This window comes from Lytechinus variegatus, chromosome 14 (genome assembly GCF_018143015.1).
Source record: "Lytechinus variegatus isolate NC3 chromosome 14, Lvar_3.0, whole genome shotgun sequence".
Classification (NCBI taxonomy): Eukaryota; Metazoa; Echinodermata; class Echinoidea; order Temnopleuroida; family Toxopneustidae; genus Lytechinus; species Lytechinus variegatus.
The window spans coordinates 23245270-23260574 of NC_054753.1; the positions used below are offsets into that span (position 1 = coordinate 23245270).

At 37.4% G+C, this 15305-nt stretch overlaps 1 protein-coding gene and 1 non-coding gene across 2 annotated transcripts; one reads left to right on the forward strand and one right to left on the reverse strand.

Moving 5' to 3' along the window:
* Positions 1-5404: 5404 nt before the first annotated feature.
* Positions 5405-6909, reverse strand: LOC121427411. Its single transcript, XM_041623789.1, has one exon. It carries the CDS (start codon positions 6359-6361, stop codon positions 5591-5593), a length of 771 nt encoding a protein of 256 aa, XP_041479723.1. The 5' UTR covers positions 6362-6909; the 3' UTR covers positions 5405-5590.
* A 2792-nt stretch (positions 6910-9701) lies between these two features.
* LOC121428240 lies at positions 9702-9863 on the forward strand. Its single transcript, XR_005971762.1, has one exon. It is a non-coding gene; the product is annotated as a U1 spliceosomal RNA (small nuclear RNA).
* Positions 9864-15305: the final 5442 nt, after the last annotated feature.

Here is a 15305-nt window from a genome sequence, read left to right on the forward strand (position 1 = left end):
TTTGATGAAGAGGGAGTTGATACATATTTTGTGTCATTTGAAAAAGTGGCCAAGAGACTGAATTGGCCCGAGGAATACTGGACTCTTCTCCTCCAAAGCGTTTTTGTTGGAAAGGCTGCAAAAGTCTATTCTTCACTCTCTGAAACGCAATCATGTGACTATGCTACAGTAAAAGAAACAATTCTCAATGCATATGAGTTGGTACCAGAAGCGTACAGACATAAATTTAGGAACATGCAAAGACAAACAGGCCAGACGTATGTTGAATTTGCTAGGGAACAAGAAATGATGTTCGATAAGTGGTACAGATCACTGAAAGTTGACAAAGATTTTGTTCACCTTAGGGAAGTTGTCCTCCTAGAAGAATTCAAAAAGAGTCTTCCTTTTGGCATTAAATCTCACTTAGATGACCATAGAGTTACTGAAGTCAGTAAAGCAGCCATAGTAGCTGATGAATTTGAGGTCACACATAAAGGTAGTGGAGATAGGCCTCCTTTCAAGAATTATTGGAAAAAGAAAGGTAAAGGGTCATTTGAATCCCACAATAAACCTAGTGAGGGAAAATATGCAAGCAAGGACAAAGACGCTAATAAGAATCAGGCTAGTGGGGGCACAGAATCAACCAAAAGGTCTGAGAGTCGTAGTTCCAAAATTTGTACTCATTGTCATAAATCGGGACATTTGAAAGAATCATGTTGGAAATTGGTTGGAATGCCAACCAAGGTTAAGAAAGACATGGGTTTTGTCAAGCAAACAAGTGTTCCCTCGATGGAGTTTGTTCCATCAGAGCCCAATCAAGATGTTGAGAGTGTTTCTCTGGTATTTGCTGATAAAGTCAAACAGGTTGATGAAACTTTTAGAAGTTTTTTGCATGATGGTGAAGTATCCCCTTGTTCGACTGGTGCTGCTGGTAGGTCAGTGGTGATCCTTAGGGATACAGGGGCTGCACAGTCCCTGATGGTGCCAGGTGATTCGGCTCTTCCTCTGGAGAGTTCAGAAAAGGCCAACGTCTTAGTTCAAGGTATTGGCCCAAATTTCATGTCGGTCCCTTTGCATAAGGTCGACTTAAAGTGTGACCTAGTTAGTGGTCCTGTGACTGTTGGTGTCGTTCCAGAATTACCCATGAAAGGTGTTGATTTCTTGTTAGGTAACGACTTGGCTGGAGATAAAGTTGTTGCATCTCCAGTGGTTTCGGAAAAGCCCGTTGAGGTAGCTGAAACTGAATTGTTGCAGGAAGATTTTCCAGGGATTTTCCCGGATTGTGTTGTTACTAGGTCTCAGACTCGTAGAGCTGAAAAGGATGATGCGGAATCTGCTGATGTAGAGGAGAGTACTGATGTCTGGTTAGCTGAAACCTTTTTCAAGGATTTGAATGGGGATAGTGTTGAAGGCTCTGTTGCTAACAATGATAGTTTGTTTAGTAAATCCTCCCTTGTACAGGCACAACAGGCAGACCCAGAATTGAAAAGCTTGTCACAGAAAGCATGTTCTGAGGCTGAGGCTGATAAGGTTCCTGAGTGCTTTTATGTCAAAGATGACATTTTGATGAGGAAATGGAGACCTCCCCGGAGACCAGCTGATGAAGATTGGTGTATAATTCACCAGGTTGTAGTTCCTCCTTGTTACCGCACAGATATTCTGAAAATGGCTCATGAGTTACCTATGGCAGGTCATGTCGGTATTCGGAAGACAGAAGATAGAATTATGAGGCATTTCTATTGGCCTAAGATGCACAAAGATGTTGTGCATTTCTATAAGACATGTCACACATGTCAGATTATTGGTAAGGCACAGCCTTCTATCAAGCCTGCTCCATTGATACCCATTCCTGCATTTGATGAACCTTTTACTAGGGTTCTTGTTGATTGTGTCGGACCCTTACCCAGAACGAGGTCGGGTCACAGATTTCTCCTGACGATTATGGACTTGTCTACACGGTTTCCAGAGGCGATACCTTTGAGAAGTATCACTGCAAAGACAGTGGTGCATGCGTTAGTGCAGTTGTTCACTAGGTACGGTCTGCCGAAGGAAATTCAATCTGATCAAGGGTCAAATTTCATGTCAGGAATATTTCAGCAAGTTATGAAGGAGTTGGGAATAAAGCAGATCAAGTCCTCTGCTTATCACCCACAGTCCCAAGGAGCGTTAGAACGCTATCATCAGACTTTGAAGACCATGATTAGGGCTTATTGTGAAGACTATCCTGATGACTGGGATAAAGGGATCTCATTCCTACTGTTTGCAACTAGGGATTCCCCGAATGAGTCCACAGGTTTCAGTCCATTTGAATTGGTCTATGGTCATGAGGTTAGGGGTCCTCTAAAGCTTATCAAAGAGAGGTTTATGGTTCAGGATGATGATGTAAACCTTCTAGACTATGTGTCAAAGTTTAGAGAAAGGCTCTCAAAAGCTTGTGATGTGGCTAAGGAACACTTGAAAGAGTCGCAGGGAAAAATGAAAGCTCAAGCTGACAAAAATGCAAAAGAGCGAAGTTTCAAGCCTGGAGACAAAGTGTTAGTGTTGTTGCCTTTGCAAGGTGAGCCCTTGAAAGCTAGGTTTAGTGGTCCCTACATAGTCAAAAAGAAATTGAATGATGTCAACTATGTGATCAGTACCCCTGATCGAAGAAAGTCTCAAAGAGTTTGTCATGTAAACATGTTAAAAGAATACTTTGAGCGAGAGGCTAGTCAGCCAATAGGTACAACACAGGTTAAAGAAGAAAAACATGTAGATGTACATGAAGAAGAATGCTATGGAAAGACAGATAATGAATTGTCTTATACAGATGTATCTAAGAACGAACCATGTGGTGTAAAGTTGTCTAACTCAGAGATGTTAGGAAACATGGATGAGGCATTAAAACACCTGCCTGAAGATCAAAGAAATGATATATCTGGCCTGTTAAGAGAATATGAGAATGTATGTAAAGACAAACCAGGTCGTACACCTTTAACTGTACATGATGTAGACGTAGGTGATGTAAGACGTATCAAACAGAATCCTTATAGGCTCAATCCAAGCAAGTTGGAAATGGTTAATAAGGAAATACAGTCTATGTTAGATAATGACATAATTGAACCGAGTCAGAGTAGTTGGAGTTCCCCCATTGTAATGGTTCCAAAGCCAGACGGCTCTCAGAGATTTTGCATTGATTACCGAAAGGTAAATGCAGTAACTAAGACTGACTCGTATCCAATTCCTAGGTTAGAAGATTGTATTGATAGAGTTGGAAATTCTGCCTATATCACAAAGATAGACTTGCTTAAAGGATATTGGCAAGTGCCACTGACTGACCGAGCCAAAGAGATATCAGCCTTTGTTACACCTGAAGGCTTGTTTCAATGCAAAGTCATGCCTTTTGGAATGAAAAATGCACCAGCAACCTTCCAAAGGTTGACAAATCAAGTGATTGCCGGACTTGACAATTGTGTCGTATACATAGACGACATCCTAGTATACAGTGATACTTGGAATGATCATCTGAATCATTTGCGAGCACTGTTTGACAGGCTGGACAAAGCCAATCTAGTAGTGAATCTGATGAAAAGTGAATTTGCCAAGGCAAAGGTCACATATCTTGGTCATGTGGTTGGTCAAGGGCAAGTGCTACCAAGAGAAGCCAAGATACAAGCTATCTTAGACTTCCCAATTCCCACAACTAAGAAAGAATTGCTCAGATTCTTAGGTATGAGTGGCTTCTACAGGAAATTTGTTCCAAATTTCAGTACAGTGGTTAGTCCTCTGACAAACCTGCTGAAGGCAAAAGTGAAGTATGTTTGGTCTGACGAATGTCAAAGATCGTTTGAGAAATTAAAGGCCATTTTGGTGAATGAGCCTGTTTTGGCAGCTCCAAACTTCACAAAGCCGTTCAAAGTAGCTATTGATGCATGTGATGTTGGAGTAGGAGCAGTATTGCTCCAAGAAGATGAAGAAGGCATCGAAAAACCAGTGTGCTACTTCTCTAAGAAACTCAATCGGTTTCAAAAGAAATACTCAACTATTGAAAAAGAGGCCCTGAGTCTCGTACTAGCCCTTCAGCAGTTTGAGGTGTATCTAACCAATGGAGAGATTACAGTCTATACAGATCACAATCCTCTTGTGTTTTTGGAGAAATTTAAAACAAAGAATCAAAGACTGTATAGATGGAGCCTAATGCTCCAACCATTCCCTTTGAAAATTGTACACATAAAGGGAAAGAATAATGTAATTGCTGATGCTCTATCAAGAGTATAAAAAGTGAAATTATTCATGATTTTGACCAAGTGTGTCATTTGAAGAAAACATCTTTGATGTTCATTTATTTTAACATGTTCGTTAAGTACTATATCTTTGTACACGATAACTGTAAATGATTTATCAAGATGACTTTGAGCAGTTAAAAGAAAAAAAAGTAATCTTAAAGAAACCTTTACTACGGTAAAGCTTTCTTTTCCCCGGTGGGGGAGGTGTTATATATAAGAATAATTGTAGAAGAATTGTGAAAGCAGTTACATTAATCTATTAGTTATTTCCTCTTTAAGAATAGCCTAGAATGATCAAGTACATTCCACAGCATGTTTGTAAAGAACTTTCCAGAATGTCTTTTTATTATGCAGGCCTTGCCTATTTAAAGGCCAAGGAGTTTTATTGTTGAATAAGGAAAAGCCAAACAATAGAATTGTATTGGTAGTGGAAATGAATAGGCTTAGGTATTTTGTTTACACTGTTGATTTCAATGAGGTCATTCAAGAGTGTTCTGGATTTTGACTGCTCCTGAAAGGAGAAAGTTCTTTTGGAAGACAATTCTAGAAGCTTGTAGATTAGTCGAAATTTGAGAATGATCTAGAACACTTGTAATTAGTATAAAGCTGCAGATTTTTCAAGATGATCATCACATCATATTAGATCACACCATCACATCATATGAGAGCAGGAGATCACATCACATCATATGAGATCACTTCACCAGATCAGATCAGAGTAGTTTATGCATCAATGAACTGTTTGCAGTTATTTTGAGAAATTATCAGTTCTCATCGAGATCATCAACATCATCAACCTGTTCAATGAACACGCTTCAACCCATGGATTGCTGAAATTGACTGTTAATCATCATCAACATCGTCTTCACGGACATCTCAACTCGTTGCAGTGACTCTTATTATTCATCGGACTTCAACATCAGTTTCATCATCGCCATCATTGTGAATTTTCGCCAGTCAACTGGGATTTTTATCATTTGGATTATTACTTGGATATAGCATCATCACTTCGGGATTTTACATCGGACACTTCAAGAGATTTATGTAAGATCATTATTTGTTTTATTTTATGTATAATTATTTCCTGTAATAAAAAAAAGGAAAATTTAAAACTTCATATTTCATATTCTAATTGTTATTTGTTGCAGTATCGTAACAAATATACTTGATGATAACCGGAGATCAAAGAAACAGATACCCTAGCATCCTCTATAATATTACATCGCGAACTTCGCTGCGTCAGTATACCATCGACACTGAAGACAAGTGAGAAGATCTTGGCTCGGCAGGGCGCACAAAACCCATTTGCGCTTAGAATTCAAGCAATATATAAAACGATGGTTGATGTGTCAATCCATCTTATAAGCCTTCATGACTGCTCCACGAACGCTGCGGTAGTACCTCAACATTCCAGCGTCATTAAAGTGAAAACCGTCAGACGAAAAAGGCTTGCCGTGGTTGAGCGCGAAAGAACGATGGCGCCAAAAATGCACATTCGGCACACCTTCCAGAAACTTAGCGAGCAGACGGTTGGTGTCCTGCACGATCGCTTTGAAATTCGGCTTCCAGTTCGGCACAAACAAACGCGGGATGATACCACAGACGAGCACATGGCGGACGCCGGGTATGCGCGCAATGCGAAGCGCAAGATCGACAATGGACAGGACGGTGGAATCGGTAGTCGCGCGTCCGTCGCACAGGTCGTTCGACCCGAGGTCGAGCACCACTGCGTCTGGGGAAAGATTCCAGACGAGATCGAGCTGCGATGCCGCGGAGAAAACGCCAGGCTGGTCGAGGCCGACATCATGCATAAAAGTGAGAACGGAAGATCTCTTCAGGCCGAGATTATCCCTCTTGGGATCGCGCGTGATGTACTCATTAAGACGGCTAATATAACTATGACCTAGCACGAGAACGACAGGCGGCTCGTAATCAGAATCAGATGAGCTGCAGCTAGAAATGCTAGAAACCGACATGATAAAATAAAATTTGAAATGCGCTTCAAAAAGAAGTAGGTCTGATAGTGATATCCCGAAGCAGAAATCGTAAAGAAGACGATTGCTAAAGTTCTGTACTATACAAAGGTTGTGGTGATGAAGAGCGGTTGGAGCGACGGTCATGAAATATCTGACAAAAGGTGACGTAATATTCTTGTCAAGTCCTAGGTGAGACTGAAGAAACTGGAGAAAATTGTGGTATTTTATAGAGCAACTCTCCAGCAAAGGAGAAATTAGTGGTCGAGCTCTCTGATAGGCCGAGACTTCGTACCAATCACAGAGCTTATTATCCTGAACAATACCCCATCCCCGCGGGGCCAATTAATGCAAATTAAGGGGGAGAGGCTCGGTGATTGGGGTAGACCTCGCTCCAATTAGAGAGCTTAATCTCTAAACAATAATAGGCCCCACTTAAAATTCCACGCATTGTTCGCGGTGATAAGAATTGGGTGCGAAAGTTACTTAACTGCATCCCATTTGTCTCGGGGGTTGGAGCGCAATAACATCCGGCAACGCCCCCTAATTAAGTAATCAATAACACCCTCCCACTTATCACTCATTACCAGCATCCTTGGCCTATAGCCAAATTATGCTTGATAATATTTTTCGAAATTTTGGTGTGTAAACTTAATTTTTTATATCAACTTATTTTTTTTTACTCCATACACTGGATACACATAGCCAAATGTCTGTTTGCCAATACTTTCTACGTTTTTTTTTTGTTTTTTGGGGTGGGGGGGGGACGGTAAATGCATCTCATTCAACATTTAAATAATTTTGAATTATTATTTGAATAAAAATACCAGTATGAAGTTAAAACATTAAACGTTGAAAATAATGCAAGTATACCACACCATGAATCCCTCATTGTTGTCTTTCATAAGAGAACTAATTTGTTTGGGTCATCAGTCTTCTGTACAGAGAAAATTACCCTTTTTTCGTATCTTATATATATGTTAAAACCTATGTGAATTGGATTTCCATTACTAATAAAAAAAAATCAACTGAATATGTATTTGATTACCATAAAACATTTCTTTGAATAAACTATAAGAGCATGATTTTTTTTTACCTCCGAATGTTATACCCATGTTCTAAGATCAGGAACAAGCACGGAATTGCGATATAGAGTTTAGTTTTCACTCGATTCACCTCATTCCCGTTTCATAATCATTAAAGATATAGCCTTGAGAAATTCGTTAAGTGTATAGAGCTTCATATACTTCAAGAGAATGTATTAAAAGCCAACTATGAAATGTGTGTGCGTAACTCCCCTCTCACCCCCCCCCCCCCCCCCCCCCCGTTGTAAACGACCAACTATCATTTTCTCAGTAAGCTATCAATTAACTTTGGACCAATGAGGGCGCGTGTCTTCCTGACAAAGGGATCCAATCTAAAGTCATTAGACACAGTAGGGGAAGGCGGGGTAAGTTGAGCATAGGGGCAAGTTGAGCCACCAGCCCCAGGCCAATAATGAATGAGTCAGACATTGTGGTGGTGTTATGTATTGATGACCCATAGCATAACCCCTAACCCCAACACATTGTTTCCAACTTTGAAACAAAAAGTAGTTTTTTAGAGGGAAAAATGTGAATTTCAGCCAAAAAAGTAAAAAAGAGTGTGAAATAGATAAGTGCTTTATAAACACACACGTCTTTAAATATAATAAAGACATGACAACAACATTATTAGTCCAGGTATGGATCTTCATTCTTGTAATAGTCTTTTATATGATGGATGCATAATAAATGTGTGGATACAAAATTATCGCACTAAGTTCGGACTGGGGTAAGTTGAGCCAAACAGCATGGGGCAAGTTGAGCCATGGTAATTCCTATGGTAATGTATCTTAAAAAACAAACAAACCATAAAAATCAATTGAAATGCAGGCTGAAAAGAGCAAATTTACATGACTGCTCTTTTCCTTTTACAGGATGTTAGTATTTATAGAGAATTAGCAAGTGAAAAGACTTTAAACAAAAAATTCACATGCTGGTTCTCCCCCCATACATTTTGGACATAGTTTTTGTGGCTCAACTTACCCCAGAAGGTGGCTCAAACTTACCCCATATATGGGGCAAGTTGAGCCATTTGACATCGGTTTTTTCAAAGGTCACGATGACTTTCAGTGTTGGGGTAGAAAGTTATATATAGGTGGAAAATATTTCAGAAGAATGAAATTTCAAAGCAAGGTACTTATTTCGACAAGATTATTAATCATATAAATTCTAACATGCAAAAAGCAAAAACTGTCACAACTTACCCCGCCTTCCCCTATAGGGTAAATTGCCGCGTATAACAAGAGATATTCCAACCTGCTCTCAGAGTGAAAATCAAGTCGTTAGATTAAGGACAATGGGGAGAAAATTAGAATATTTTATATTCATAGATACAAAAGAAATAGTGACGTCATCAGCTCCCTCATTATTTTACATACATTTTGTTGTGATTGTCATATATTTTGTTGCGTATTCAACTTTCATCATTATGGTTTATATGAAAAAGAAAAAAAAACCGGAATCGATTGTGGAAATACTTCATCCGAATGTCATGCCAAAAGACCATGTTGGTCTCCTAATAATATGATTGTCCCCAGTTTCAATTTTAATTTCCCGGGGGGCCACTTCCATTTACGAGTGCATGGCTATACCATGCGCGACCATGGGGTCTCGAATAGCACCCTAAACGAGTATTATAAGTGAAATCACATTTGGTTCATTTTTCATACATGTGTAATTGATGTGTCTCCATTATGGTATAAGTTGCGGCAAAAAATAACTGCCGACTTAATCAGTTGTTGTTTTAGTGGTAATTGAATAAACCTAATGGGGATATGACATCAGCGCATGTAATAAATATTTCCCCTGAATAATGCAAATCTTTAAAATTCAATAACTTTGTTATCCGATTTTTATCAAATTTTCAGCATTTTGCTCTGTGAATTTTACTCTATTAATTGAAATATAAATATCTCCAGCCTGACCATCCCTTTAAAGGACCATGCAATGATTAACAAATATTTTTATACTTACATGACTACGCTCATGGTAATGGGTAAAGAGCGTCTATGCAGAAAATGTGTGGAGATTACATTTACTTTCATATTTTTTATTTACGAACACCATCCGTCTTCAGCATACACCGAAAACGCACTGCGCATGAGTGAACGATGACGTATGTCGTATAAAATGAATATTCATAATATGGTTTCACTGTTGGAATTTCGAAGGTTGTTTTTGTAGCTAAATTGCATCTTTTTCATCACTAGCCGTTAACGAAATCCATGAAACAGTACTGAATACCGAGATCATAGTATTACAAATGAGATTTTGGATGAAATAAATCAAAGAAATGCATAATTTACAAAATAATGAACATTTTAAAGATAGGTTTCGTTTGTTAATAACTGTTACTACAACGTTCATATACAACGTAGATATAACCTGCCTCATGCTGTGTAAGCATACTTACCTGGCGCAGGGGTCGCATTGATCATGAAGGATGCACCCCCAGGGCGAGGCTTGCCATTGCACTCCGGCTTGCTGAACCTTGCGATTCCCCCAAACGTGGGGAACTCGGGCGTATAATTTATGGTAGCGGAGATCTGCGTTCGCGCTATCTCCTACATTCTAACATGTCAAGACAGAACTCGCATTCACCCATAAATGCATGTTAATTTTCTGTTATTTCGTAGCTAGCTCGGCATGTCGGGCACGTCCAAAGCGCTTCCTTCGGGAGCTTACGTATACGTAAGATCGTATCTCTGTGGTCCAAAGATTGTAGAGCGCCGCGTACAAGGGGTACAATCTCTGGGTTAAGGAGTTTACACCCCCCTCCCAGCGCGAATCTTTTTTACGGTTTCTTTCCATTGACGTTTCAAATATAATAATTATTGCTATTTCGATTTAACATATTGCATTAGTAATGCCGTATTTCTGGTACTGGTACACCCACCCAAACAAAAAGTTGATTTGAATATAAAAAAGAGGAAAATCAAACAAACACCAAATTCAACACTGAAAATTTCATCAAAATCAGATGTGAAATAAGAAGGTTTTTATGCACATCCTGATCGGTAGTTCAAATGAGGAGACTGATGACGTACGTCATCCACTATTTCTTTTGTATTTCATTATATGAAATATTCTAGTGTCAAGTGAAACAATGATTAGTTCCTCCCTATGTGGAATTAGCATTGTTTAATATGGTTCAGACAAGTTTATCCTTATCAAATCTGTAAAAATAAAATATTGTATAATTCAAACAATAAAAAACAAAAGAAATAGTGAGTGTGGGACATCGAGTGTCTCATTTGCCCGTCACTGAATTGTGCATATCACTGTTTGTGAAAAATAAGTGAAACTTTGAAATGTCGTAACTTTCTTATTTTACATCCAATTTTGATGAACTTTTCAGCGTTACCCTAGTATGATTTTTCTCTATTTATTCCAATCAACATTTTTCTGGAGTGGACTTGACCCCAGTAATATGCAGAAAAGTTTATGCAAATGAGGGAACAGATGACGTCACAAGACACACTCATTCAGTGTATTATCAGAAGAAATATTTAATGTTTCCCTCTTTATCATACTTCTTAAAGGAGAAGTTCACCATGACAATTGGTTTTAATAAACGCAGACAAATTTGAGAAAAATATTGGTGAAGATGAAGTGAAAATCGAATTCGGAATAACAGACGTCTCTTTCATTTTGTGACGTCATGTGATATAAGTTCCATATGCACTTTTCTCCAAATAATGAAAGTGGTTTTATAAAATTTGCGAGTGATGAATCTTAAAAATGAATTTACATTACGTCCACTAGGGAGCTGCTCACATATGTCAAAAATTAAAAATGTTAATTTTTCATATCTTTTATTCTTTGACCAAAAATGGAATAATAAATGTATCCATGTAATAACAATAATATAAAAAAATAGTGTTCATATGATTTCTATATACAGTGCGTATCAAAAAAAGTTTACACTTTGAAAAAGCCCTGGGAATTGAAATATATACAACATGTGGGTCATTTTTCCACATATATCCTTGGGTTGGGTCTCATCTATCCAATGAAAATAAAAATTTTGACAGAATGTTACACTTGAGTGAGCACTGTTCATTTTTGTAAAGCTCGCAGAAATCTGTTTGCGCAGAAATGGTCGTTTTCACGCTGTATCAAGGGGAAAAGGCGAATTAAAACTTACCTTGCCAAACATTTCTCATACATTTCCCTTTCATTTTGAGTCAGTTGAAATAAAAACGGATACATGCAAGTATATTTTAACAATTTGCCACCAAAAATATGAATTTAACATGTACTTAGCACGACCTTCACCCCTTTTGTGCCAGCTGGATCTGAGGAGATAACTAAATCTAAACAAAAGCTTATATCAGACATCTCCAGCAGTTTTTCACTAAGTTTTTATCAATTAAAGTGGGCTTATATTTCATTCAATACTTGTTTCTCCACTTTTTCCAAGCTTGACAATGATTAACAAAATGAAAATCAAGCCTAGGCCATTTCATGAAAATCACAGCTCAGTGTTTCTGTGTGTGGGGGAGTGGTGTGGAGCGCAATGGCTCTATTCGAAGTGTTTTGGGCAAGGAAACACGTTAAAAAGGGTAAAAGATATTTATATATATATATATATATAAATTCTATGTGTTCTTCATGATTAAGGTCTACTTTTATTCGCATAACTATTTCAGAGTTCTGCGCAAATCATTTTCCACTAACTTTGCAAAAGTAAGTGGTGCTCACTCAAGTGGAAATGTTTTTTGACAGTTATATCGTCATTTGCTGTAATGGATCTGTATCAATGTTAAAATGTGGAAAAATCTTCAGGATACTACAAATGTATAATTTTACAGGACTTTTTCTAAGTGTAAACTTTTTTTTGATACGCACTGTATATTTCAGCATTACATGTGCTTGATATAGCTCTTATCAAATCCATTTGATGTGGGGATTGACTTGGACTTTTACATTCGTGATTACTTGAAGAAAAAAAAACCCAGAAAAACCCTCAAATAAATAACACAGTCACAGACTAATCAATTTTCCTAATGACTTTATTCTCAATACTGTATAAAAATTTGCATGGAGGTCACACACATTGTCCAATTCAAAAGTATCCTGATACATAGTACTTTGTTGTTATTGAAATTGTTAAAATATGGCAAAGTAGATCAATATAATATCTTCCTTCTTGAAAATACTTACACTTAACAAATGCCCTGAATTGATTAATATATTAATACAACATTCATAACATTTTGTACACATACAAGTATTTGTGCTACATTAAAATAAACAATCAAAAGCTTATCGCAGGCAAATCAAACAAATTCATACGAACCCGATATAAAAATAGTTAACTTTGGTCATTTCGATTAAATATTTATATGTCATAAAATTATGAACATCAATCAAGATTTCAAAAGATGAAAAATAAAAGTATTTGTATTTGCCAAGATCCACATTCATGCAAACCTTAAACGAGTTGTCACTTGTTATCCTTATACATTATACAGTTCTGCATTTCTGTGACGGATTGTCCAATTACTGAGATTGACAAATAAATGACATTAAATGTCTGAGAAAAAAAATTAGAACTCCATTTTGAGATGCAATGCATGGTGATTTGAAGGTCACGTTATCCTCTCCTCAAATTGATTAAAGTCTCCAGTATTCCGTATTGAAAAACGGAAATTCTGTGGTAAGCAATTTGTAATAAGGGGTGATTGTTTTTAATTTGTATTATAAACATGCACTGCAATATATGCAGATAAAGCTTGTTAAACACAAACAAAGCAAACAAAGTTTGATTGGCAAAAAAATTGATTTGGCAGTGATGCATAGTTTTGTTTTAGTGTTCCAAAGATGATTTTCTCTCAATTTCAGTAATTCAAATTCTTGGTGCCTAATAAATTGCACTTTCTGTGAAATTCTGTGTTCACTCCGAAATCCATGAGATTTTTTACCCTTTTTTGTATAGGGGGAAAACCGAGGATTAGTATGAGGTCACAGATTTACGTCAGTGCCAAATATTACTATGGTCTGGTTGATTTAATGGCGGGTGGGCCAGGGGCAGATCTGAGATTTTCAAAAAGGTGGGGGGCACATTTTTCTCAGAAAAGAATTTGACAAGCAAAATAAAAAAGGCATGGGCTGGCTGTGCCCCCCCCCCTGGATCCGCCAGTGGGCTGGGCCTAATATCTACGTGTATTTTGGCCTTTTAGTCAAATGATCTTACCTGGATCTACGGATCCCTGAGTTAGATCAAAATAATAAGAAATAATTAATTACCATTCTAATGTGCTACATGCAACTGTAGCTGTGTAGATTAAGCAATATACTTCTAGAAATGGGAAATCTACACTGAGTAGACTTTTGGAATGCACTTTCTGCCATTTCCATTTCCACAATATTTGGATCATCTACATGTATGAATAAATGAATATAAGAAAAAAGACACAAATGCCCATATGAAAATATATGACTATATGTATGAAGTTATATATATTGAACTGCTAGACTCTCTATTTTAAAAAGAACACAAAAATATTTTGAAACTATACACAAAAACATTTTGAAACTTATATCTTGATTAAATTTTCTCACTCATGAAAGAAAATTGTGCTTTATTGTTATGCCCATATTTAGATTAAAATTTAAATTGCCATCTTCAAAAAAAAACAAATGAAACAATTTGTGCATTTGGACTGAACAGATGACAGACACAATGGGCTATGACTTGAAACCAATTTGGCCTTTACTAAAAAATAATGGCTTGCAATTATTTATTAAAAAAAAATGATACTTGTATTTTCACATTTAAAATTTGAATCTCAGATAACAATAGATTCATATTTTCAGTAAATAACCAGAATGGGATCTTTCCAAGACAAGATTGTAGACCAGTTGTCAGGTGCGTGCTAGCCTAAGAGATGAATTGGATCTGTTTACATCAAAGTGCACAAAACTCACCAAATTATGAGTTTAATATATAGGCATGTTCAAGATAAATTCCAGTATTGGTAACGATCTCAAAATGACTTTTTACAGAATCTAATATAATGACCACCCAAGTGTCTGTTTGTATGAATAAAAAATATGTGCCAAAGGATTCTGGAAGAAACTGTGTAATTGCTGAGAAATAAGCAAAATAAGCGCGGATTCGGTCACTTCCATCGGGTCTTTATTCCAGCAATAATAATACGCTGTCCCACGTGTGCCTATTTGTGTTGGTGATCTTCAGTGTGAACATTTTTCAGCGTAGATTTCACGATTTCACAAAGTTGAGTTTATGTAACTTTACCAGATCTAGATCCTCGATGATATACTGACAATTAAGCCTGGTTTTACAGACTTTCTCATGAAATCAGTGTTTACTGCAACTACTGGCATTTCTCTTTAATGCACATCTGTTAAATCCAGCCTGTAGCCTAAGTTAGGGTTGGGAGTTTTCAATGCCCCTCATGACAAAGCATAACCAAGAGGTCTTTGTCGAAAATTGGTGAATCAAAACAGCAGTTTCGTCCTGGACATTGGACAAACGACATATTTGCATTTTTTTCATCATCTCTGAAACTTGGGACGAAACTGCTGTTCCAGTACACTGCAATTTTCGACGAAGCCCTCCCAGCTGTTCTTTGTCATTTGACGGGCATTTTCAATACATTTGATGAGTTCTTGAAACCGTCCTCATTGCAGTTGCCCCAAAACTCCCTATTATCATAATTCAGAATCCTTGATGCTGATTGTCCTTTTTGCCCGTATTGTGAACTCCGCTTTGAATCAAACCCTGGTTTAAAGTTGTGGTTAAACTATGGAGAGCCAATCGGTTCACAGATCTCTATGAGTACGCGTTCAATTTATTAACTTACATGACACTCATATTATTCCTAACTTTTGAGGACGATAACTCACGTATTTCCTAATTATCAAAGCAAATGGAAACAAAAAAGTAAACACATCAAAATATACAATGTAAACAGAATATGTGAGTTTTTGGCTCCCATCATTTTAGCAGAGTTGGACCATGGTCCAAGTTAAACCCGACT

What these genes read in the sequence shown, in the direction of transcription:
- LOC121427411 (XM_041623789.1), bottom strand. Translation starts at nt 6,361, where the DNA reads ATGACCGTCGCTCCAACCGCTCTTCATCACCACAACCTTTGTATAGTA.